At 54.1% G+C, this 24,066-nt stretch overlaps 1 protein-coding gene across 1 annotated transcript in view; it reads right to left on the bottom strand.

Annotated features, from left to right (window-relative positions):
- Positions 1-1,461: 1,461 nt before the first annotated feature.
- Positions 1,462-24,066, bottom strand: part of ANOS1 (anosmin 1) — a 105,760-nt gene continuing 83,155 nt past the window's right edge. The window contains exons 6-14 of the mRNA XM_071220246.1: positions 23,264-23,393; positions 17,222-17,427; positions 14,913-15,057; positions 9,689-9,835; positions 7,518-7,612; positions 5,689-5,866; positions 4,603-4,823; positions 3,599-3,737; positions 1,462-2,033 (exon numbers count right to left, since the gene is read on the bottom strand). Of these exons, the coding sequence (XP_071076347.1) occupies positions 1,975-2,033; positions 3,599-3,737; positions 4,603-4,823; positions 5,689-5,866; positions 7,518-7,612; positions 9,689-9,835; positions 14,913-15,057; positions 17,222-17,427; positions 23,264-23,393 (1,320 nt within the window). The 3' untranslated portion in view covers positions 1,462-1,974. The remainder of the gene's footprint in view (positions 2,034-3,598; positions 3,738-4,602; positions 4,824-5,688; positions 5,867-7,517; positions 7,613-9,688; positions 9,836-14,912; positions 15,058-17,221; positions 17,428-23,263; positions 23,394-24,066) is intronic.

The raw sequence follows: 24,066 nt of genomic DNA, 5'->3' as shown, positions 1-24,066 counted from the left end.
AGCTGATGGTGACAAGTCTTCATTTCTGAAATCCTAGCGACTAGAAATTGGGATGCTGGTCGTGACGGTAGAATAAACTGTCGCTGTAGAGGCGCTCTGTGCTGTGCACGCGAGCTGGGGTGGGGAGGGGGCAGCATTTAAACGAAGGCCTGCCCTGTGCTCTCCAGCGAAAATGGGTCACTCTCGGACCGGCTGATGTCGCGCCCCTTGTGATAAGCACATCCCAGACCACGCCGTGCTCAGAACCAGAACCGGCGCCCACTAACGTTCTGAGGTCTCCCTTTGTGTCGCCCCTGCAGGGCGGCGGCTCTGTGCGAATTTGAACACGCAGGGGGTGGTTCTCTGCCTGCTCTCAGGCCACCAGCCCCTGGGCTGCTTTCTGAAGACAACAAGGATGGACCGGTGGACACGCCTCTCTCTGCTGCGCTTTGCACCTGCTAGGAGACATGGGCTGCAGGCGCTCTGCACAGGCGTTGAGAGGCGGGGGCCGCGCCCCACACACACCCAGGGACACCACCACCAATGAGGGCCACTCCTTACTGCAGAACCTAACGAGAACGTTCCTGAAAGTGTCCTCGCTTCTGGTGGCTGGACCAGGAAATGAGGAAGCCCTGCCTTCAAAACGTGTCCTTGTGATAAACGGCTCTTTTCCCCTAGAATTGACTCGGATGGGGAAAATATGCTATGTGCTGGGCCTGCAGGAGACCTGTGTCTTTCTGCACCGCTGGGGAGCTGCGGAAACAGCCTCCTCAAGGTGCACGTGGCGTATCTACACGTGTGTGTGTGTGCACACAGAGACACACATGTGTAACTCTATGGGCACACACGTGTGCTTATGTCAAAGCACATATGTGAGCATCACCGTAAGAAACAAGGATGCAACCGAACCTTTCTGAGGTGCAGGCGGCCCCGCACACAGACAGCATCCCTGTACACTGATAACATGCTACAACACGACTTCCTACGGTCACGGGGTAGGCGGCAGCCTGGGACACTTCCAAACGGTGACATGTAGCGGGTTTGAAGAGGCGAGGGCCGGTGAAAGGGAAAGAGCTGTGCGCTCACGATGGAAGCCACTGCCCGAGTTCATGCCACCGAGACCCCAAAGAGCTGCCTGGCACCCACCCAAGGCAGGGCTCGCTAAAGACCGGAACACGGCCCGTCGCAGGGACACTTCCAGTTTCAGCAGGAGGCTGAGTACCTGTTTACAGCCGTGATGTCGTGAGCAAGGCATAGCAGAGCTGTTTCCATGAAGGGAAAGGGAAATATAAATAAGAGGGCACACCCAGAAAATCCCTCGGGCAACAGGAGGAAATATTAGAAAGCGACCCAGAAAAGCATTCTCACTTCTGCAAGGTAACACTGGGGCGCCGGGTTCGCTCACTGGGCCACGCCTGCAGCAGACAGGGCTCATCGATCATCATCGACAGATCGACGTCTCACTTGTCTTTGAATGAAAGAACGCGCACAGGCTTTAAAGGGCGAAACACTTTTAGATGGACGTGAACTTGGTACATTTCGGGTTAAAATTTTCACTTAAAACCCACATGTAATACCCATCATCTTAGGCAGCCCTTGAATAAATAGAGCCTGAAAACTGTATCGTCTCAGTTGGCTTTGCACATCAAATCCATCATTTAATCAAACGCTTTCGTTGATTCAGGCCATGCTGCGTTGGAGTGTGCCTTGTGCACTGGTGAGATGGATTTGGTTTGAGAATTTGCCGCTCGCTCGCAACGCAGGGAAACGGCAGCTCTGTGTTAGTTCCATACAGATTAGCAAAGGCGAACGTGGAGAGGGAACCCGCAGGTGGCTGGGCCTCGTCTTCGTTTCCTGCACAGGCGTCAGGGAAGGAGACAGTTACCTGGGAGAGGGCGGAGCTGCGGGGAGCAACACCTGTGCTTTTCTAAGTCTGAGGCGAGGCCCCAAGTTCGGCCAGGGGGCGCTGCGGGCTCACACACGTCTTCGAGCAGGTTAGTGTCTTTCTGGAGGGGACTTGTAATGGTGGGGATGGCGGTGCTTCAGCAGGGGCCCTGCGGACAGACAGGAGACACTGATCCATCATTTTGCCTCCTGAACCGGAAAGGACGCCCCCAGGGCAGGTCACTCTGCCTTCCCCCAGTGTCTCTCCCTGTCCCCTCCTTTGTTGGGTAAGACCATTAACCCCAAGAAGAAAAAAGACTGCTCCTTCCCTTAAGCTCGCAGCTTACATAAGCAACCCGACATTCCCTTACTCACTCCGGGACAGCCTGAAAACTAAGGAAGACGCTCATTAAACACTTCTCACGGAGGGTATCAGCACCGCCTCCCTCAGCCCGTCCACAGGGGAAGGCCCGTGACCCTCGGCCGCAGGGAGAACTGCCGAGTTTCTTCAAATTCTCCTCAACATAAAACGGCATCAGGGCCGACTTCCTCTGTCGCTTTTTTTTTTTATCAGAAGTTAAACTAGCATGACTTCTCAATTATTTTATCAACACACAAACCTCTAGAGGTGGCTTTTTTCAATTTATTTATGTATCCTCAGCCAAGGACATGCTTAGAGGGGAGAAGGGCGGCAGAGGAGGAGGGAGAGAAACACCCATCCGCTGCTTCTCTCACACAGCCGACTGGGGATGGAACCCGCGACCTGGGTACGTGCCCTGACCGGGAGTGGAACCCACGGCCTTTTGGTTTACTGCATGATGCTCGGACCAGCTGGGCCACCCCAGCCCGGGCCGGAGACATGGCGTTCTAAATTTAAGCTGGATAAAAATAAACAAAATACATCTCTAAAGTCAGCCAGATGCTAAGAGTTTTTGTACAGCAGGTGACATTTTTGTTCAAGAAAATTTTCCTGGGTTTAACCATATCGCCTGGGGTCACAGTTGGAAGAGAACTGATGGGCTGTCTTCCTGGAAGATGTATGTCTCATAAGAAAATAAGTTGTCCAGCAAAAGATTGTGTCCTGCATTGCCATACTTGACAATGTGGATTGGGGGGGAAATTCTGATTGATGTGATTATAGATTTGTTCCACATGCACTTATGGTTTGAAAGAGAAAGAAACGGCATGCATTCTAGACAAAATAAATGGAAGGAGAAAGGAAAGAAAGGGAGGAAGAGAAGGAGGCAGGGGTGGAGGGAGGAAGAGAAGGAGGCAGGGGTGGAGGGAGGAAGAGAAGGAGGCGGGGTGGAGGGAGGAAGAGAAGGAGGCAGGGGTGGAGGGAGGAAGAGAAGGAGGCAAGGGTGGAGGGAGGAAGAGAAGGAGGCAGGGGTGGAGGGAGGAAGAGAAGGAGGCAGGGGTGGAGGGAGGAAGAGAAGGAGGCAGGGGTGGAGGGAGAGAAGGAGGGAGGGGTGGAGGGAGGAAGAGAAGGAGGCAGGGGTGGAGGGAGGAAGAGAAGGAGGCAGCGGTGGAGGGAGAGAAGGAGGGAGGGAGGAAGGAGCAATGAGAATGAGCTGCACAACTCCTGCCAAACGGAAGTCGCACAGGGAGATGGAAATGGGGAGGAAGAGCAGCTCTCAGACCGAGGGGACCCCACGCCCCAGGAGCCTGTGCGGATTTGGGTGACTTTCCGCCCCGCCTGCTCTCGGCCAGTGGGGAAGACAGGGCGCGCTCTTACTGTGCGCGGGCGGCGGCAGGTCGGGCGTCCGGAAGGCCCTGATGGTGGCGGGCCCCTCCCCGCCTGTGGTCAGCACCTGCACCTCCAGCCGGTACAGGGTGGACGGCCTGAGGTTGGGCACGGTGAGCACGTCACGGTCCTGAAGGGACACAAGATGAGGCTGGTCAGACCCTCGCCGAGACCGCACACACAGGGATGGCCCGTGCAAGGTGGCAGTTCTCGGGGCTCACGGCACGATTCACTGCTTTCACGAGTCTTCCCCACGGGCGCCCGTCTCCATCAGCATGTGCTCCAACGTGAGTCGATCACCCCGATTTCCGTGCACAAGCCAACTGTCTTCCTTCGGAGGCAGGGTATCTGCCAGGGCCCAGGGGGGCACGTGCGTACTTCTCGGCCATCGCATTCTGCCGAAGGCCCAATAAAACCCAACCCAACCCACCGGGGCAACAACTCCTTTCTCACTCCATGGAATCTTTCCGTCTGGGGTTGACGCTCTCTTGGTTTTGTTTGTTTTTTTTTTTCCTTTTATGAGGCAAGACGAGGATACTGTACGGGCATTTGTAAAGAGGGTATAAGCCTCACGTGGGGACTTTTATTTCTGGGCCAAGGAGTGAAGTGACCTGGAAGACAGGCCTCACTGGAACAGGGCAAATGAGGGGAGGCAACAAGCTTGCTTTTAGCTATTTTCTCCACAATTATTAACACTTCTCACCAGGTGTGTCCCCTTGGGCCAGAGGGACAGGGGACGAACACAGGCCGGGGAAATGGGGGAAGCGATTTGTCTCCAGTGTCGACGGGACCTGGTCTGTATAATCCAGAGGGAAGTTTATTCTATGCACAGTGAGGGTCTTGTCTGCTCACTTGCAAAACAAAGCGTTCTCAAGGAGAGAAGGCGGAACTCAATAATACGGCACAACGTGACAGAGAGAGTCGGCCCTGCTGGTCACTGGGCATGAGCAGTGACCACCAGCAGCGGCGTGGACGGGGAAGCAGAGGGCACCTACCGCGGGCAGGATCTGGGACTGGGAGATGATGCTGTTGGGCAAGCTGTTCTGCCTGCTCTCCGTCGTCACCTCCGCCCACGTCACCTGGAAGCCGGTTCTGGGATGAGAGAGGCTGGCCTTGGCCATCTTCCAAGAGAAGTGGCCCGTGACGTTTGCGTCCTGGATGGCGAAGGAAGCGGAAAGGTTCTCCGGCCTGGCCAGCACTTTGGGGAGCATGTAACCTGGGGGAATTGGAGGAGGAAAAGCAGGGTCAGGGTCCTGGGGACGGAGCGGCAGGGGCCCCTGCCTGACGCTCCGGGCAGCAGCGCTGGGCAGCCTGTCCGCAGAGCAGCCAGAAGCGACGTGACCTCGGTGGCCTCTCAGAGCGGCCTTGGGCGCTCCGCTCGGTCCTGGGCAGATAGTGTGTGAGCAGGACCCGCCCCCACTGCGCAGCCTCCTGCCACGTGCTGCTAACGCTTTGGGGCTTGTTTTTAGAATCCGGCTGTGCGGGTGGGAGACAGAGAAGGAATTCCGAAGTCTGGTGAGACTTGGCCGTTTCCTACAGGACAGACGTGACCGCAATGGAGAGGGGAGACACTGAAGTTATTACGAGTTACTAGGGGAGCGGAGGGGACTGAGTGCATTGCAGAGGCCCGGGGCGGGTGTCCTTGCTGCAGACAAGGGCTTTCTCAGGATGACGGGATGGAGCAGAAGGTACGGGGTGTGGACAGTGTGGATGGGTAACCTCCACAGCAAGGAGTGGGACGAAAATGGAATCACTCCCATAAAGCACACCCAAACACAAGCTGTCTGCCGGCGTTAGCCTTGGCGCCCAGAGGGACCATGTGGCCCGCAAAGGGTGTCTTTGCAACACTGTAACCATTATGGACTAATGTGTAACATATATGTATGCAGTACTCCATAATGGTTACAGTGTTGTAACCATTTACATATGTTACATTTATATATACGTAAAACCTCCACATTGGCCATTCAGACACCGGGTACGTTCTGTCCGGGGGGGGGGGGGGGGGCAAAGCGCATGGGCCACGTTTGCCACGTGGCCAACTCCGTGGCCGTGCGCTCAGAAGCCCGGGTCCGACGTACCTGTGTGTCCCTGTCCAGGGCAGCTGGCGTGCGTGCGGCTTTTCCCCTTCAGCGCAGAGCAGGGCGGCGTCCTGAAAAACACCGTGTGTGCCTTCAAGCGCCCCTTCGGCCCTGCTGGCTGCACGGTGACCTTATACTTGCAGGAAAACGATAGATCTTGCAGAATTATGTAGTTTTCCTAGAGCAGGAGAGAGGAATGTGGTGTCATTCCTTTATCCCCAGTAAGTGTCACTGGGGATAAAGGGAACACTGGCAGGAGATGACATTGGTTCCTGAACAAGGACATCTGCCTACACATGGAGTGGCGGCAGGCAGTGTGGCTTTTACGACAAGGACGAAGGAGCCTCTGTCCACACTTTGATGAGCTACCCCTGGGAAGCTACCTCCCTGGCTGGACCCGCTGGGCAGAATGAAACAGAATCGAGGGAATCGGCATCAGAGCAGCAGCGGGAACCCTCGCCAGCAGCATGGGCGGAGTTGGGAAGCCCTGAGAGCCACTCTCCGTGTCTCCAACAGCAAAGAGCCACCTCCAGCTTCTGTGAGACACGGCTTTGCTCCTCGCCAGGTTTTTTTTCTTTTGGGAAAATGAAGACATGCCATCACACCAAGTCTTCCCCCTTTCGGGAGGGCCGTCACTGCGCAGGAAGCACGGAGGCGTGCCCAGGGGAGGGACTGGCCCACTACCCACGGGTGATGCAGGTGAGGTGAACGGAACGCAGTCAGCAGCCAAGAGGGACCAGGAGCAATTGCACCTGCCGCATCTCTGCAGGGGTCTGCCCTGCTTTTCTTGGGGACTGAGCCTGCACTTCATACGGGGACACACAGGAACCCCGAGTGAGCTGCTGAGGATTCTGCTCTGCGGACCCCTCCAGTCTGTTTTCGAGGGGCGTAAGAGGGGACAGCTGTAGCAACAGGTACGCAAGCCAACAGGCCATTGCAGCCCAGATGTCACTGAACTGGCCCCACCAGCCACTTAAAATGCAAACAGACATGTCTGGAGCCTTTGGCAAAAAAAAAAAGTTCCTAGGCCTTTGATTCCTCTTGCCTACCACATACGCTGTATCCGATGCTCAGTAAATAGTTATTATTATCTCCGGAGTTTGTAACAGTGTTGTAGTTCAATACCATGTATCAATCAATTGTTCCCAAGGGGCCGCGCCTCGGGGATGTGAAAGCGTCCTCCTGTGTCACAGACAAGTGCCTGCCATCACCCCATGCACTCAGCACCCTCCCGAGCCTGTTCTGTGGTTCGCTGATTCGGCCCTGTAGCGCATGCTTCTGCCCCCAGGCATTGGGAACGATACACTGAGTACCTTTGACAGACTTCCCACCACCCTGCAGTTTCATGGGCTCTGAAAGTTGGGAAAGAAAACATGGCCACACAGTGCGGGGGCGGGTGGTGTGTGTTATTCCTAGGGGAGCTGGTGGCAGCTGGGCACGCGGCAAAAGGAGGCCCTAAATCATAGGATCACATAGAATTTCACTGGGAAATAATGCCTTTAGGTTGTGGTGCCGACCAAATTTCAGGGAATAATTGGAAGCTTTTGTCCAATTAGGATGAAGCTCAAAGACCTGGGCGCTCCACTCCCTCACCCCTAGGCCCCTGACAGCTGCGCTCGGGCCTGCCTCGTGTTGACACAGAATACGCTGTCCCCGAACTTGGGTGACGGGGTGAAGGAAGGGTGATCAGGGGACCGTCATGTTTACAGTGTCCATCTAGTCACCGGTCATCCAGCGACTCTGAGAGGTGGATGCACCCACGGGACACACCATTCACACACACCCCCTGGAGCCGCTTTACCAACGGAGCGGTGTGACCTCAGCCTCACCTGCGTGGTGGCCGACGAGGACGCTGGTCCGGCGGTCCCGTTGTGCGCACAGAGTTCGGGGAGCCACTGCACGTGGTAACGACTCACGCTGGGGTCTGCAAGGTGAGAACACAGCACAGAAACAACGGTCTGGAGTCCCATTCCACGGGCTGCCAGGCTCTTAACGCAGGACAGCATGAATGGCGGGGAGGAAACGGAACTCTCCAGGTGGTCCCAAAGTGCTCCCACAAACCAGAGGGGGCACGCGGGGGTCCCACCGCCTGGGAATGGTTTCATTATTAAGACTGAAGTCAGCAAAAAGGGTAATCCATTGAGCCCAAAGAAACCTTTGGAAATACGAGAACTAGCTAGAAAAAGTTATTAGTCAGTCACAGCAAACTAACCCCAATGGCATGTCTGTTTTTTAATGCTGCCCCAAGGACTTGCTGATTGCTTTGAGAGAGAGAAAGAGAGAGAGAGAGAGAGAGAGAGAGAGAGAGAGAGAGAGAGACATTAACTTCAGAGACGAAGATCAATTGGTTGCTTCCTATTTCCACCGTGACCAGGGACCAAACCCGCAACCCAGGCACGTGCCCTGACCAGGAATCAATCAAACCCACAGCCTTTGGGTTTACGAGACAGCACTCCCACAGCCGAGCCACAGCAGCCAGGGCTCCAGAGAAGTCTTGAGAGTAACCGAGGCGTGGGGTCTGGGGTAAGTACATTCATTCCTACAAGAGCAGGCGGCACTCACAAGCCCTCATCGTCATTCCCACGAGAGAGTCCGCACCACGAGACCCGGAACCTGGCAGTTTTCTGATGAAGGCGATAGAGGGGCTCCTGAACGTGCCCCCTGCCCCTGCTTGACCAGGGAGCCCCAGCCGTCCCCTGGGAACCCCCCACCCCATCACCGCTGTGCAAGTCCCCTTGTTGGAGGAGGCTGGGTGCACGGCTCCCGCCCCCACTACCCGGTGTCCTTGCCCTTCTCGGTCACAGCTGTGCACGGGTCTGCTGGCCTCACCCCGCCTCAACTAGACCATTGCCTGCCCGTGGAAATGGCATCAAGGTGGACACAGAATGTTCTAGACACTCTTCTGTGACACATCTTCACACACAGCCACAGCAGCCCGTGCTTCCCGGGGCCAGCCCGGGAAACGGCACGCGTTGTGCATGGATGTGTAGGCAAGCGGCCATCACTCTCACAGCGGTGACAGGTATGAAATCGCTGTGGAGACGGAAGTAGCAGACCCTGGGGCAGGCGCAGGGTGGGGTTCCTGTGAGTCTCCGGTCACATTTTTGTCGGTCAGTCAATACGTCACCGTGTTTGGTGTGGGCTCCGGCCGTAGAAATCTTTATACGATATCTACTTCTCATCGATTCATGCACCCATTCACCCGGAGTGGCACATGCAGCCCTTCCCAAAGGAGGCCGCTGAAATGCTGTTTCCGGGAAATGATGTGGGCAACTGCCTCGTGTTCTGATTTCGAAATTATTTCAGTTGTGGGTGTTTTTCAAAACAGACACCTCGCTAAGAACAGCAATTGCCGTGCCAAATAATGAACACTTTGCCTGCTGTGGACACAAGATCAGCCTCCTAGGGAAGAAGAGAGGAGAGCTCAGGAGCCCTGAATGCTAACATTTCAGCCGCGACGGCTGCTGCTCTCAAAGGGCGATAGAGACTCCCGGGTGTGAGAACCCACTGGCACTTCAGAAGAGCAAGGTGTTTGTTTTAGTTTGTTTTATTTTATTTTATTTTAATGTTTTCATCACTCGAGGATGTTTTTTATTGTTTTATGAGCAAAGGGAGCAAAGAGAATATTATTTCATCCTCATTTTATTATATGAGAATGAGCAAAGAGAGAGAGAGAGAGGACACAGAGAGAAACATCGATGTGAGAGAGAGACATCCGCTGGCTGCTTCTGTGTGTACCCCCCGCCCCGGGGGACAGAACCCACAACCCAGGGACGTGTCCTGACCGGGGTTCAAACCTGCAGCCTGTTGATGTGCAGATGATACCCCGACCAATGGAGCCACCTGGCCCAGGGCAGAACAGCCAGGTATTCGACAAAAGCCAGTGTTCTGGGCAGCTGCTGTCCCCCACTCCGTGCTGTGGCTCCGCACCAGCTTCCCCGAGGGCGGTCCCACCCCTGGGAGAGTGAAGGCCCGTGGCAAACAGACCTGGCAAACGTACCTTCGGTCTTCTTCCAGTACACCTTGACCTGCAGCTGGCTGTCCTGGTAGAAGGGCGCGCCGATCTCCAGCAGGCGAGGAGGGCGGCGTCCCTGAAGGGCGGCCTGTGTCCGTGGCAGGCCTTTCCTACTCTTCCTGGGGTGTTCTTCTGCAACAAAGCACAGCGCTCTGGTTTACTCGTGGAGACAATCGCGGGCCCTGCCATGGGTCTCAGGGAACGTACCTTCCCAGGTACTCCCTTCTACTCACTGACTACATCCTAAAGGGACATGTAAGGCCCCCGCAGACTCTGCCCTGGCAACGCCCTCACCTGCAAAATAGGCTGCATGACCTACAGTTGTAACAGATGCGACCCCCCCCCACCGGAGTTTCCGAGGGTCCTCAGTGTATCACGGTGCCTGAAAGAGGCCGTCCCTTAAACAAGAGGCACAGACAGGGTTTCTCGGGGTACGCTTTTTGCGGTTGGGGAGGCAGGCGACCCAGTGATATTAAACGCCACTTCACGGAAACGGTGTGGAGAGTTCCTCGTACAAGCAGCATCAGCAGCCGCCCGTCCCGCGTGCCCAGCCCTCAATGCAGACGGTTCAAGTTTGTGACGTTAGCAGTGAAGGTAGGAATCCATCAACCCAGTGGGGTTGGCTTGACGCCTCAGCAGCCAAGCTCTGTGCCAGTCAAACAGCGACGGACGTCCACACTTGCACTGGTCTTAACATGAACTATGAAGTCATGCGAGGAGATGCTCAGCATCACCAGCCAGCAGAGATGCACATTAAAACCGCAGTGAGATACCACCTCACACCAGTGAGAATGGCCATCCAAACAAATCCACAAACAATAAGGGCTGGCGAGGCTGTGGGGAAAAGGGAAGCCTCGGGCACTGTGGCTGGGAATGCAGACTGGGGCAGCCACCGTGGAAAGCAGTGTGGAATTGCCTCAGAAATTAAAAATAGCACGGCCTTTTTGACCCAGCGCTTCCACTGCTGGGAAGACATCTGAAAAAACCCAAAACGCCAACCCAAAAGAACATGTGCATCCCTGCATTTATTGCAGCGTTACTTACAAGAGGGAAGATTTGAAAGCCACTCAACGTCCATCAGTAGACAGACAAGTGGACAAAATCCTCAGCCAGGAAGTGAAACGCCACGGTAACCATAGGTGAGATCCAGGAAGGAATACAGGGCTCCTTCATCCATTCGTAAATATTTAGTGAGTGCATGCTAGGTGCCAGGTGCGGAGCTGGGGGCTGGCGGCATGATGCTTCGGACCCCAGGGCTCTTGAGACAGCAGAGTTGCTGCGTGAGGAGCCAGTGAGGACCGGACCGTCCTGAAGGGACCACACAGGCTCTGGGAGCAGCGCCGGGAGCGAAGGAACTGCCCGCGTCTCAGGGGCCAGTTCCCCACCCTTCGGAAATGAGGAGCAAGCGTCCCCCTCAGTCAGGGCTGTTGCAGCAAGAGCTGGCATACATTAGGAAAGATGAGAACAGCTGGGCATGACGACCAGTTTCCAGGTGGATTTTTTTGTACAGTCTGTCTAATCTCTCCCGTTTGTGACATTCTCCATTGCTGAGATCACTGGGCCTCTGGAGAATGCCATTTCCTATCCCTTTGGCTCACGGTGTTCAGCGCTGCTTCCGGGGGCTGGAGCACTCTCTGTCCTGCCAAACTTCTGGGACGCCGTCCCCGCTGACAGTCCAAGGTCAAGGGAAGGAAAGCCGTCTGCAGCACTTGTATGTCTCCCCAGTTTGAAATTACTGTCTTCCCCTTTAATTTGTCCTTCCAACGACGCAGGAGAGGATTTATTTCTATCTGCCTAGGATGCCCACTGCCTTGCTCAGGGACACCCGCAGAGCAGTGGCTTGATACGTTACCTACGGCATGAAATAACGAAGACATCCGCGGAGGGATGTGTCTAAAGCCGTCACCAAATACTTGCCTGGGCTGTTGAGTGATTTGCACGCTAATCCCTTGCCTCGGGTGCCGGCGTGGTTGTCTGCTGCGGTGCCTTTTCCTTGGTTGCAGCGGAGGTCATAACGCTGCTGCTCTCTGGGTGTGCTCCTGCTGGTCTTTGATGTGTACCCGGGGCTCTGCCCGCATCGCCTGCAAACTCACGCAGTCGTTGGAAGAACACAGAGCGGGGCTCCGCACACTGCTCGGGGACGGCTGGAGCACACACGTTTTAGGCTGTGTGGTCGCACAGTCTCTGCCAACGCCCCAACTGTCGGGACAGCCCAAAAGCAGCCACCAGTGAGGGTGCCGTGTGCCACTCACATTTTATTTACAAAAGTAGAAGGAGGAGCTGGATGTAGCCTGTAGGCTGCTATTTGCGGATGCTGGAAATAGAGGAATTAGCATGCCCATGTTCAAGAGCCAACAACACTGAGACTCGTGTCCAGAGTCACAAAGCAGGGACAGCATCCCAGGGCCAGCTCGTGCCCCGGGCCAGCTCTGTTCCTCTGTCACCGCATGCTGCGTCCTGTTAGAAGCCAGGTGGCGGTGTGTAGGGTCAGTGTTAAGGATAGGAACACAGGCCCCCTGGTCTCAAACCGCTGCCTTCCCCACGGCCTGGTGTTGCAATTGCGTGCTTAGAAAGCCTTCCCTGGGGCGTAACACCCTTGTGCTTCCGGAATTCCCGGCGGCCCTTGGAGAGAGAGCTGGGTAAACTGGGCTGGTGGGGTACACTGATAAGAAATGGGTTATGGAAACTTTTCTGATGCAGCCGAGCGGTTCCCCTTTGGGATGCGGGGAGGGAGAGGGACACATGAGGACGGATGGGGGTGAGGACGATGCCCAAGCGGGTGTGAGGCAGCATCCCTCTGGGGAAACTGAGGCCCGGGGCAAAACTGCATCAGCCACCTGCTCTTCCTTCCAGGGACACTTCCTTCAACCCCCCATCCGGGATCTCACTGAAAGCAAGTGGATGCCTCCATTCGTCAGGTTCACGTTTAGAATACGGTAGGTTACCTAGTTCACATGGATGTTTGCGTAACTGAGAAACATTTGTTAGGGTGGAGGGTTCTTTGCCCAAATGAAGTGTGCCTCAGGGGTCTGGCCCACACGGCCGCGCGAGTCCCCGGCACCAGCTGGGACTCCAGGGGTTCCCCTCACCCGTTGCTGCTGCTGCAGGGACAGCAGGCATCCTGGGGAAAAGCTCCACCCCCAAGGCTGCCTCCCCCGCCCCACGCCCTTGAGACAACACTTCCCAGTCCAGGCTACAGCTGGGACGGTGACAGACAGGCCACGTAGATCACAGGTCCCCGGGCCCTTCCTCGGGCTCTAGCAATGCACTGGACCACCTCACAGAGCTCAGAGAAACACGTATCTTTATTACACAGCAGAGAGCTCAGGAGTGGCCAGGTGGAAGAGGCGCATGGGGCAAGGAGTGTGGGAAGGGGCAGATGGGTGGCAAAGCCCCGTGCCCACCTCGGGCACCCCACTCGCCCCAAATCTCATGTGCTCACCAGCCCCGACCCTGTCCTGTCCTTCTCATGGGGACTTCAAGACATAGGTATTATTAACCTTGGTCCTTGGAGATTCCACCCAACATCCAGCCCCTCTTGGCTCCCCAGAATGTAGTAGGGGGCAGGGACTGAAAGTGCCAACCCTCTAACCCCACGGCGGGGCCACCCGCTCCCATCTTTCTTGCCTCACGATGTCACCTCATTCACACAACAGAAGGCACCTTTGTCCCTGTCCAACAGGAAATTCTGAGTGTTTTTGGAGCTTGTGGTCCAAAAGCACAGCAAAGGTCACACACATATGAATGATTCTGAATCACAATATTTCCAGCTACCCCTCAGGACAGGCAGCGTGTCCCACCTGTAAGGAGCCCGCGCACTGGCCGGACGCAGAGCAGGGTGCTGGCGTGGACGCTGGACGCTTTAATAGTCCGAAGAGTTCACGGAATCGAGTTACTCTGCTATTTTTTCAGATGTCAGAATTTTGATAACATTTACAGATCGAGAGACGCACGCTATTTTCTGTCCTGGCCGTTTTTACTTGGCAGAGGTAGAAGAACATTCTGGTTACATGGGGCAACTGTGAAACCCTTGACACCTGTGAACTGTGGGAATACCCCTCTCGCCTCCCAAAAAGCAAGGTGCGTTTCTGCAAAGACAGTGCTGGGCGTTTCTTCCCTCGAGGCACCGTTTCGTAAAAGCACCTGGACGCCCAGCCTTTGCCACACAGCACTATTTACTAGTAAAACATCTACCCGCGGCCGGCACACCTGGAGGGGCGTAATTCAAACAGTCATTTCTACGCTGGCATTTACGGCTCTGCCTCCTATAACGTATAATTTCCCTTGCTCAGGCCATAAAGTTGTAATTACTCCTCATTTCCAGTTGGTTCCTCATGAAGTACAGAGCGTCCTTGTCCAAGTCGTATCCTTCCGTTTATGAGACTGTGTGTCACCACGCGGCTGTAAAACCCTGACGCGTGCCCAGCTCCATCCGGCGTGCCGCTGTGCAAAGGGGGCCCCTTCCGCAGGCCCCCCGAGGCCCGAGCGGTGTGTGTTCTGACAGGGACTGGGTGCCACGGCTCCGGTTTTTAGTTTCCTTTCATCCGTGCACATGATGGGTTGAGGTGAGGGCGAAAGGTCCCTAATCGCAGCTGACAGGATGGGAGGAGAAGGGTTCAGTGAGCCAAGCTCATGGGGCTGTGTGTGCTCACTGAGCTTTGGAGAAAGAGTGGGGACGGAGCTACCGGTTCAGAGGGTATTCCAGTTTTATTAAGAAAGAGGGGACGGTGGCCTGAAAGGGACAGGACAGGGCAGGTCCCACACAGAACGTGAACTGAGGCACCAAGAACGGGATTTAGGAGAAAAAGGAAGGACAAGGTGGCGAATGGCCCTTGCATTTGGCGGCAGCAGAAGGGCTCACGGCGGAGCCACGTGGGGCGGGGGCACCTGGGGCAGGAACTGGTGGGGGAGAGAAGGAAGAGTTTGGGGTATGGCATGCTCTGGTCCCTGTGGAATCGTGTTCACAAGTCCGTCTCCCAGGTTCAAGGTCAGGGACTTTGAAGGCGCAGATGGATATAAGTTTAGTGCTGGCATGCTGGAGTGTGTGTGTGTGTGTGTGTGTGCGTGTGTGTGTGTGTTTGCACGCAGGTGCGCACTCAGGGTGAGAGGATCGGCTGCGTGAAGCTTCCACATAAAGCACCCCCTCTCCCGAACTGCCCACTGCCCCGTGGCTGGCTACGTGGAAACGGGTGAACCGGAAGGCACTTACCGGTGCGCGCCGCGTGTGTGGGGGTGAAGCGCAGGGCGACCTTGGCACTCTTGAGGCGCGTCTGGCCCCAGTAGGCGATGGCCTGCAGCTCCGCCGTGTACTCGCAGTCCGGCTGCAGCCTGTCCAGGACCACCGAGCTCTGAGTCTGCAAAGGGAGGACAGACACCCCACCCTTCAGCAGTCACCCCCAGGCACCCCGGCTCCTCTCCCTGCTGGCTTCTCCTTCTCTAAGCTCACCCGTGGCTTGTGCTGAAGAACTGAAAACCCCGTTTAGCTCCGGCTCAAAATAAGTTTCACGGGAAGACCACACCATGGTTTTTGCAAATTGTGTTTCCAACCCTCTCGAGTGGCACAGGCAGTGACTCATTCGGAGGGTGCCCGTTTCCAGGGCCCACCTCACAGAGAACAGGGGCCTGTCTGAAATGAACTCACAGAGGCTCGGCTTGGCCCCTTCCTGGGAACGTTACAAATGGGATTCAGTGTAAAACTTTGGTATTAACTTCAAATCTCCTACAAGTAAACGTCCACCAAGTGTTGAAGGAAAGCATCAGCCCGACAACATGTTTTAATGCTTGCCTGCCGTGATCTCTGCTCACACCAGCACGCACCCGATTTTCTTTGTGTTTTAAGCTCCGGCACCCCCCGTGAATGGGGCCAACCCCCACCCCCTTCGGCTGAGGTTTCTGGTTGGATGGTGTATCCCTCTCTGTGAACTGCACCCTTCAAACGAGCAAACTAAAACCCACTTTAGAAACAGCATTTCCTGGAAAACTGTCCCCGTGGTCACCAAGGATATCAGGATGATATCTTAGGAAACGAGAAGCCATTGATGCCCAGGAAGAAAATGCCATCATTCCTCAAATTCTTTGGCGTTTTTCCCATTTCTAACCCCAATTCTCAGTTAGCGAAACGTCAGTGTTGGGAACGTCAGTGATTCCCGCGACCTGTAGCAGCCTGCCTGTTCTGGGTCGCAACATAGGTCCTCCGTGAGGTAGTGGTCGATGGTTTATGCTCCTCTGCACCGTTACCAAATCAATTCAAGTTAAATTTGCTGTTCGTTCTTATCTCATTGGAATATCATAGCCATAGACTGCAAACTTCCCCACTGATTTCTTGATCTTGCTTGGTTAGTAATACACGTGCAATGTGGCAGTATTTCATCATGTTGTATCTTTAAATTCCTTTGATGGTGGCCCTGGCCGGGCAGCTCAGTGGGCTAGCGTGTCATCCCAATACACCAAGGTGGCAGGTTCAATTCCCAGTCAGCAGGGCACATACAAGAATCAACCGGTAAATGCATACGTGAGACAACAAATCTCTCTCTCTCAAATCAATGAATATATAGACTCTTGTGATGGCAGGAAGGAATCTCTTTCGAGACCAGCGTATGTTACCAACTGTTATGTGCGGCAAAGTCCATCAAAGATACAACTGCGTGTGAGTTTCTTAAAAATAAAACCCAAACAGGATCACAGCTAAATATCAATGACGCCTTTTGGAGACGTAGTTTATAATTCTGAAAGGCACAGTCATGGAATCTTCAGTTCCAAAAAAAAAAAATTGTTTTGGCTATCCTTTTTTGAAACATTTTCCAACATTTACTTACTTACAAAGTTGAACTTCAGAAATTCGGGGAGAAGGTGTATTAGGTCAGTTCTAGCACAACACGATAGAAGAGTGTGTACCGAGAGGAATCCAATTCACCCCTCACACGCCGAGCGTTCCGTAGGACACCAAATGTTCGCTACCCTGACATCTCCCTGCAGAAAGGGCTGCCGCGGAGATTTTATTCCTCAGCCCCTGGGGAAGACAGCTTTGCACGTTCTTTTCATCGGTGAGAGAAACATGTTTTCGAACGCGCATTTCCTACGCTCTTTCCTGACCTGCTCATTAGTTACAATGAAAACACCCGCAACAGAGAAACCAGGCAGGTCCGCTCGTCGATTTCAAGGGCTCTCCCATAAACGAAATCAACAGACCTACATGTGAGGGATACTGTGTATCCTTCTCTGTGACCAGGCACATGAGATGAAGGTAAGTTTTATTCCTTTTGTTTCTGGAGTCGAGACTGCCTTTCGGACGTGAGTAGGTCAAAGGACCCCATTCAGTGGGTTTCAAAGGCCAAACAAACAGTTGGCACAGTGCTCCGTCCTGGACCTTCCTGGCTCCAAATGAGAAGGGTGGGCCCTGCCTGCCATCCACCCCCTGTCTTAGCTCCGCAGACGCCCCAGCTCGGACCCTCTGCCTGGAGGTCGAGGGCCCCCCTCTCCTGCAAGAAGACACCCCCCTTCCTCCCAGCTCTCACTTACCCCATCCGTAGTCTTCCTCCGCTTCTTTTTCGTCGGGACGAGGGACTTGCTGCTGACGGTCCAGCTCCAGAACACTTTGTAGTGATGCACGGGGACGTCTGCTTCCTCAGGCACGTCCCACACCAGGGTCACGGTCACGGTCCCATCGCTGTGGGTGCTGGCGTTGGCGAGCCGCAGGTTGGCCGGAGCTGGAGGGGCGGACGGGTCTGCAGTCCCAGGGGGGAGAGAAATGTGTGAGGACCCAGGGCGTCTCTCGCAGGGTGCCCGCGTGGAGCGCTGCCCTTCCCGGGTTCCACGGCTGCAGGCAAGCGGGAAGTAAGATCCCCCTTTCAGCCTCCAGTGAATATACAGAAGACCCTTCTAGGCATTTCCACACCGCGACGACCCAGCCAATTAGCCTGGTGCCGAAACGGACACCTTTCTATAAAACATAGTAAAATCGGAGTTCAGTTGGTTGGTATTCAACAGGCGGGCAGGGTAGCCTCGCCTTTGGAAACTGTGCAGAGGAAAAGAGATGCCGGTTACGTAAGGAACTGTTTTATGTTAGTGGGTGGGAGTGGCAGACAGCAGCAGAAGCAAGCCCTGTTTTGTCCGTGGTGCACATCGGATGACGCACGGGTACCGTCCATTTTTGCAACCTCACCATTTCCAGCCTGCTGCGTAAACCGAAGCCTCCTCGGCTGTCGAGAGAGAGAGATTAGGTCCTGGGATTATTACGCCGCCCATCTCCTCTTAAGTACACGTACAAAGATGAGTAGCTGTGAGTAGAGCTGGAGGGTCTTTGCGTCATGTTTGTGCACTGGTGGAGCAGGTGTGGGTGCTGCTCACCACAAGGGGTTCCCAATGGTTGCGAGGCCCCAGGAAAACGCCATCACTGACTCCAATGGTAGTGCCACCGGCAGCAGAGACGCAGCCGAGCCACAGCTCCCTGGGCACACGTGACACAGACTGAAGGGAAAATGCCCACATTTTCACACTCAGGGCACTTGCGTTTTTGGAATGAGGGAAACATGAATTCTTTTCCAAAGTCTCTTGCTTTTGTCTAAGATACAATGAGCTCTGTCCGGAAGGAAGTCCACTCATTGTTAATATAAGGAGAACGGTGTGCGTGACATCGGTGTAACCTGGCAGCCAAGGAGAGTGGACTGGAACACACATGTGTGAACAGTGATGACTTCACTGTACTAGTCAGTGGGGGCGGTAGATGCCACTGAGTGAGCATGTGTACTGTGTGGCCGTCTCGTTCAAAATGACTGAGCGAGCAGAGCAACACATCTGCATCCAACTTTGCGTTAAGCTTGAACGTTCCTCTAAAAAAAATATTCAGATGGTTCAGAAGGCCGCAGCTATGGGCAAGTGGTGATTGGCAGCTTCATCACGACAACATGCCCGCTCATGCATTACATCTCGTGCAGAGAATTTGGGTGAAACATCAAATCACCCACGTAACTCAGCCCCACTACAGACCAGATTTGGGGCCCTGTGACTTCTGCCTTTTCCCGAAACTAAAATCTCCTTTGAAAGGGAAGAGATTTCAGACCATCCATGAGATTCAGGAAAATATGACGGGGCAGCTGATGGCGATCGGGAGACCTGTGTGAGGTCCCAAGGTGCCTCCTTCGATGGGGTCTGAGGCATCATTGTCCTACGTACAATGTCTCTTGTATCTTCTTCAAAAATGTATTTTTCATGGCACGTGGCTGGATAATTTCTGGACACACCTCCTGTAAGGAGTGGAGGGTGGGGTGGGCTGGCTGCTTAAGGTTTAAAAACGAGAACATCTCATAGTTGCTCTTCCCGTTAAGTGGCTAATCCAGGCGCGTGACGTGACAAGAGATTCTTAGTCAACGTTTGGAACCTTCCGGTGGCGACCAAGACGTACAGGGGACATGGCTATGCACGCCATGGTCGCTGCTGTAGCTCCTCCCTCCGCTGCTGGGGCTCAGGAGCAGCCCTAGACACACGACCGTGCCTGTGTGCCAATAAAACTTTATCGGTGATAACAGACAGCAGGCAAAATGTGGAACACGGCCGTCAGTCGTCAACCCCAGACGCAGAGTCTTTGAAAAGCGGTGATGCTATGAGCTTTTTGAAACTTGGCGGGGCTCTGTTACTTTCTGACTTTAAAAACGGACAGTCGGCGTGGGGGATTACATCAGCATTCTGTTCCCATTTTACCAATCGGGAGGTCGAGGTTCCTCGGATGATTCACGGTGCAAGAGTGTGGGGTGTGAGGGTCAGATTGACATCCCACAACCTATGGTCTCCCCACCGCTCCATCCGCGGCTGAAACCCCAGCCTTTGTCTCCGTTTGGCTGCACTGGCTCCCTGTTCACGAGGTTTGCCATTATTTGCAGAAACACACTTCGGAAAACAAGCGCACTTTCCATGGTGACGGACGCAGGAAGGCTGCCTTAGCTCCCACTCAGATTCCGTCTGCGTGATGTCCGGTGCAAGACACCAAAGATCGGCACACGCATCCACGCTAGCCTTGCACGAGAGTAGTGGCCTCGAGGCATCATCGTCTGCTGTGCTTTCGGCCAAGGAAGACGGAACGTTGAGGTTTCTGACAGACTGAACGCTCTGTCCCTGAAGCTTTTGTGGTCGATGCCGTGAGTGACAAAGGCAGGTTCGGCAGGATGGAATGACTTGCAGCCCAGGGTGAGTCAGGTGACCAGCGAGAGCACTTGTCCCCCTGGGAGAAGGGCGGGACCTACACCTGCACTGGGGGGAAGTCTCACGGGAAAGGGGCGCCCCTGCCCATCCCGGAGCACCCCTGCCTATCCCGTGCAGGCAGAAATCCCCACGCTGACTGGCAGGCGGGCCCCTGCAGGCTGGCAGACAACTGTGCCTGTTGACCACGGAAACCACCCCTGCCCCTGGACGGAGCTGAGTAGTGAGCAAGGAACGAGGCGGACAGCAACCGTTATAAAGAAGAGAAAAGGATACAGTGCATGCAAATCATTTAAATGGCATTTAAATTGGAATTTTTTCATTACCCTTTAGCCCCCTTTTGCCCCACGCCCTCCTGCAGTCACCACACTATTGTCCATGCCCCCGAGTTCTCTGTCCTTTTTGCTCCATCCCTCCACCCCCGCCCTCCACGCTGTCGCCTGCATGGGCTTTGGGGTCTGTCGTGAGGGGGCAACTCCACATGCCCACATCCTTGCAAATACAGACAGCTCTACGCTGTGTGTTCCAATGCTGCCGAGGGCCTGCCCCACCTGTGTGGAACAGGGCCATGAGGCCTCGGGACCTGGCAGGCTGTGTGGCTCGGAGAGCCCTTCTCCCAGGAGAACCCGGGGACGGTGATTGAGCACGAGGGACCATTGCTTCCCTTTGTGCGTAAGGGGGCAATGAGTAGAAAGGAACATTTCTACATTCGTCCGTGACAGGACTGGTCATTTCAATTCCTTAACGCTGAAGCCAATTTTCCTTCTCCAGCACAGGGTCAAAGGCAATATAGAGAATGTAAGTAAGTGAGTGTTGAAATTATCCCAACCTCTGGCCTTTTCACTGCCAGCAAAAATAACTGATTTTCTCCATTCTACAATCATGCGGTTTTTTTCCCCTGGGGTGAGGTAAGGGTTAGCAATAAAAATATATCCAAAAATGGTATTCATCTCGAAAAGAAAAAGCATGAAAGTGAGCTACCAATCTACGAACAACTCACCAGTTTCTCTAAAAATAAGTCTTTGAAGGTGTTAGGATTAAGTTTTGAAAAAGTAAAGGTGTTAAAAGGAAATTAACTGACTTAGTAGCCAATCCATTCTGGCCAACCACAGGCTAATTTTGTATTTATACATCACCATGAAGAAGAGAATTACAAGAATTTTGGGTTTTCCTTGAAAATCAAGACGATAGCCCATGAATACCAGGCAGCGAGCCTAAACTTAATGAAACCCATTTCGCCGAGTGCTTTTTCTTTTTCTACTTAATTTTAGGTTTATTTTCAGAGGTGTTCATGGTAGGTGGAAAAACCCCCTTCCCCTTTTTGGACTCCGTCTTTGGTGATGGAAGCAGGTCCCCTACCCAACTCAAATACACAGATAATTGCCTACCCCTTGGGCAGAGAATTACTTTCGAAGCGCTAACTCTTTCTTAAAGCAATTTGAAACCACCAGGAGCCTTAGAACTGCTATCGATGTGCTTCTGGCGCACAGCAGGAATAAATGGGCTTTTATTAGATAAAAATGTGCCGTGTTTGGAAGCACGGCAGGTACCAGTAAGAGGTTAGGAAACGGTTGGTCTACTTCCTGCTTTCACCAGCCCTGGCTTTGGGAGGGGCCCCCTGCCTTCCTCCCCCACACTGGTGCTGACCAAAACTTCTGCCGGGAATGCACAGCTGATACCACCCTGTTTGTAGCCGACTCTACCCCCAGCCCGGGCCAGGGCTGAGCAGGCATTTTTGGTTGGCAAGAAGCACGAGAATGAAAGTCTGGGAGTCTCCGTGTCGGACAGATGTGTAAAAGCAGAAAGTAGAACATTTTAATGGTGACCACGAAGTTTCAGAAAATGGTGCGTTTTCATTCAGTCAAAGCCCATGTAACATCGCAGGTGGCAGCTCTTGTTCTAGAAGGTGCTCAGATATAACAGGAAGGATGGAGCCAGCATGGCCTGGCCGCTTCCCCGGAACGGAGGCCTTGCAGGCAGTGAGCCGCTGCAACATGAGCCCTGGGCATGATCTGCGAGCTTCGGCCCAATCCCACCCGACCGTTGGAGGTGTCCCCATCTGCTGCAGAGGCCACGCACTACGGTTACCCGAGGGCTGAATGCTCAGCCTTGACCCGAGGGCGCGGACCACACCCTGCAGGCACTGCAGATGGCAACCCTTCTGACGACAGTGCGCCTGGGTCGTGCGTAAACCGTGAAGCTGGAGGTGAAGGGCTCTCAAGCCTTGCAGATCCCAGCCCCCGAACCGCTGTTAATTATTTCTTTCGCGTGCCTCTCCAAATCGTCACGCCACCTGCAGAGGTCGTCTTGAAACAAGGCCGGACGCCTTTATTTGTAATTTCATCTTAGAGCGTGCTCAATGTATTGGCCCGGGCAGGGGAGTAGGTGCCTTTCCTTTGTCCTTTGTCAAAAAGAGTTAAAAATCCACTATATACTCTGCAGTAGAGCCCAGCTACTACATTATTCTGATTGCGGTTTGTCTGCCTGAGACATACGGCTACGCAGAGAAAGGGGTGGCAATGTCGCGCAGTGAGAAATGGATCGACGGGCTGGACCACACCCATTCTTCCAATCACAGCATACACATGGCCACTCAGAGCAGCCGGCTGAAACCCTCCACAACCACAGACATAGGGCTGATGTTGTTCTCACTGTGTTCACTAATATCGCGATGCATTTTGTTTCCAACAAAGCTGAGTCAGCGTCCGGGCGAGAGGCTAGCTGCCGACGAGAGAGTGAACACGTGCATTCATCTACGTCTCCGAAACCCCGTCTTCATGGTTAGCTGAGCAGGGGGATGGCGCGTGCAGAGGGCTCACGGTCATCTGACACAAGGGGAGAAGTAAACCTGGAGGCACCATTACGATCACAGGCTAATGGAACAGACATTTATCAGATTCCACGGAGGTTTAAAGTACCAAGGGAGTGGGAACTAACCAAAGTAATAGCTATAACGTGGCCCCGGGGGGCTCCAGTTCTGGATGCAATGACATAGCAGAGATTAATTCACACGCAATGGAACCATCATTTCGAGAAAAGCTGCATAGCATAATGTCCCATAGCCCGAACTAAACCTTTCTCTCCCAAAATGAGTGGAAGAGTGCTTGACACAGACTACCTTGAGGCAAAGACTCGGCAGGAGTTGACAGTGGAAAACCACCATGGCAAAGCTGACAAGACCCCTTCCTATCATCTTCTGCAACATCCTTGAGCATAAATTCCCGTGGCGCCTTCCAACACATCTGGTCGCATTTGCTAGGAACAGCAAAGCCCCAGGCGGGCCAACCGTAACTAAGGACACAGGGGCAGGATGAGTCTGTTCCGCAGGTGCCGGCAGGGAGGGGAGGGCGGGCAGGACTAGAGACTGACCTCTGGAGGAGCGGAAGTGTTTGCTCGGCGCCGTGAAGCCCCGGGTGCCGTGCACGTTGACCGCAGCCAGCCGGAACTGGTACCACCTGCTGGGCCGGATGTCAGTCAGCTGCACCCGCTCATCCGTGGTCTGGGGGAATGACACGAAGCACAGAGAACCCTTTTATCCGGACCCATCAGTGGCATCAGTTTGAAAAATACATTCGCTCATCAGCCAAGGCAAATGAGCCTTGACCTCCCCCTTCCAGAGGAGGGGCCCCATGCTCAGTGTGAGGACAGCCATGAGCACTCAGAGAACTTCTGGGGAAAGTTTCAGTCGCCCTGTTCTGTCCACAGACATTGCACCCCGAAGCGTGGAAGACGCAGGGATCCCTGCAAGTCAAACCCTTTTGACAAAAGCTCAGGCTATTTTCAAATCTGGAGCCTACACACAGCCTTTGAGGGACTGAATCAGTCACTTCTGTGAATTGACTGTGAATATCAGTCAATATTCACAGGAGCGAATGAATATACATGTGAGCTCGCCATGGCATTCGAGACAAGGAAATAGACCCAGGGAAAGTGCTTCTGTAGCTGGAATGGCTAATATAACTCGGGACACAGGCACGAGCAGCCAGGCACTTCAACGCTAACGCTTGCTGGGACTGCATTGCAACCCAACCATTTTTTTTAAATTTGAGTATGTCATGTAAGAAAGGCAAGGTGTGTCCATATATCTTTGTCCAATAAAAAGTCCAAAGATGGAAGTGGATGATCGATGGGTTTTGCTCTCTTTGCTGCTCAGTGATGCCAGTGCTGAACTC

Source organism: Desmodus rotundus, chromosome X, assembly GCF_022682495.2.
Source record: "Desmodus rotundus isolate HL8 chromosome X, HLdesRot8A.1, whole genome shotgun sequence".
Taxonomy (NCBI): domain Eukaryota; kingdom Metazoa; phylum Chordata; class Mammalia; order Chiroptera; family Phyllostomidae; genus Desmodus; species Desmodus rotundus.
This window is presented reverse-complemented; position numbering and strand designations above follow the sequence as displayed.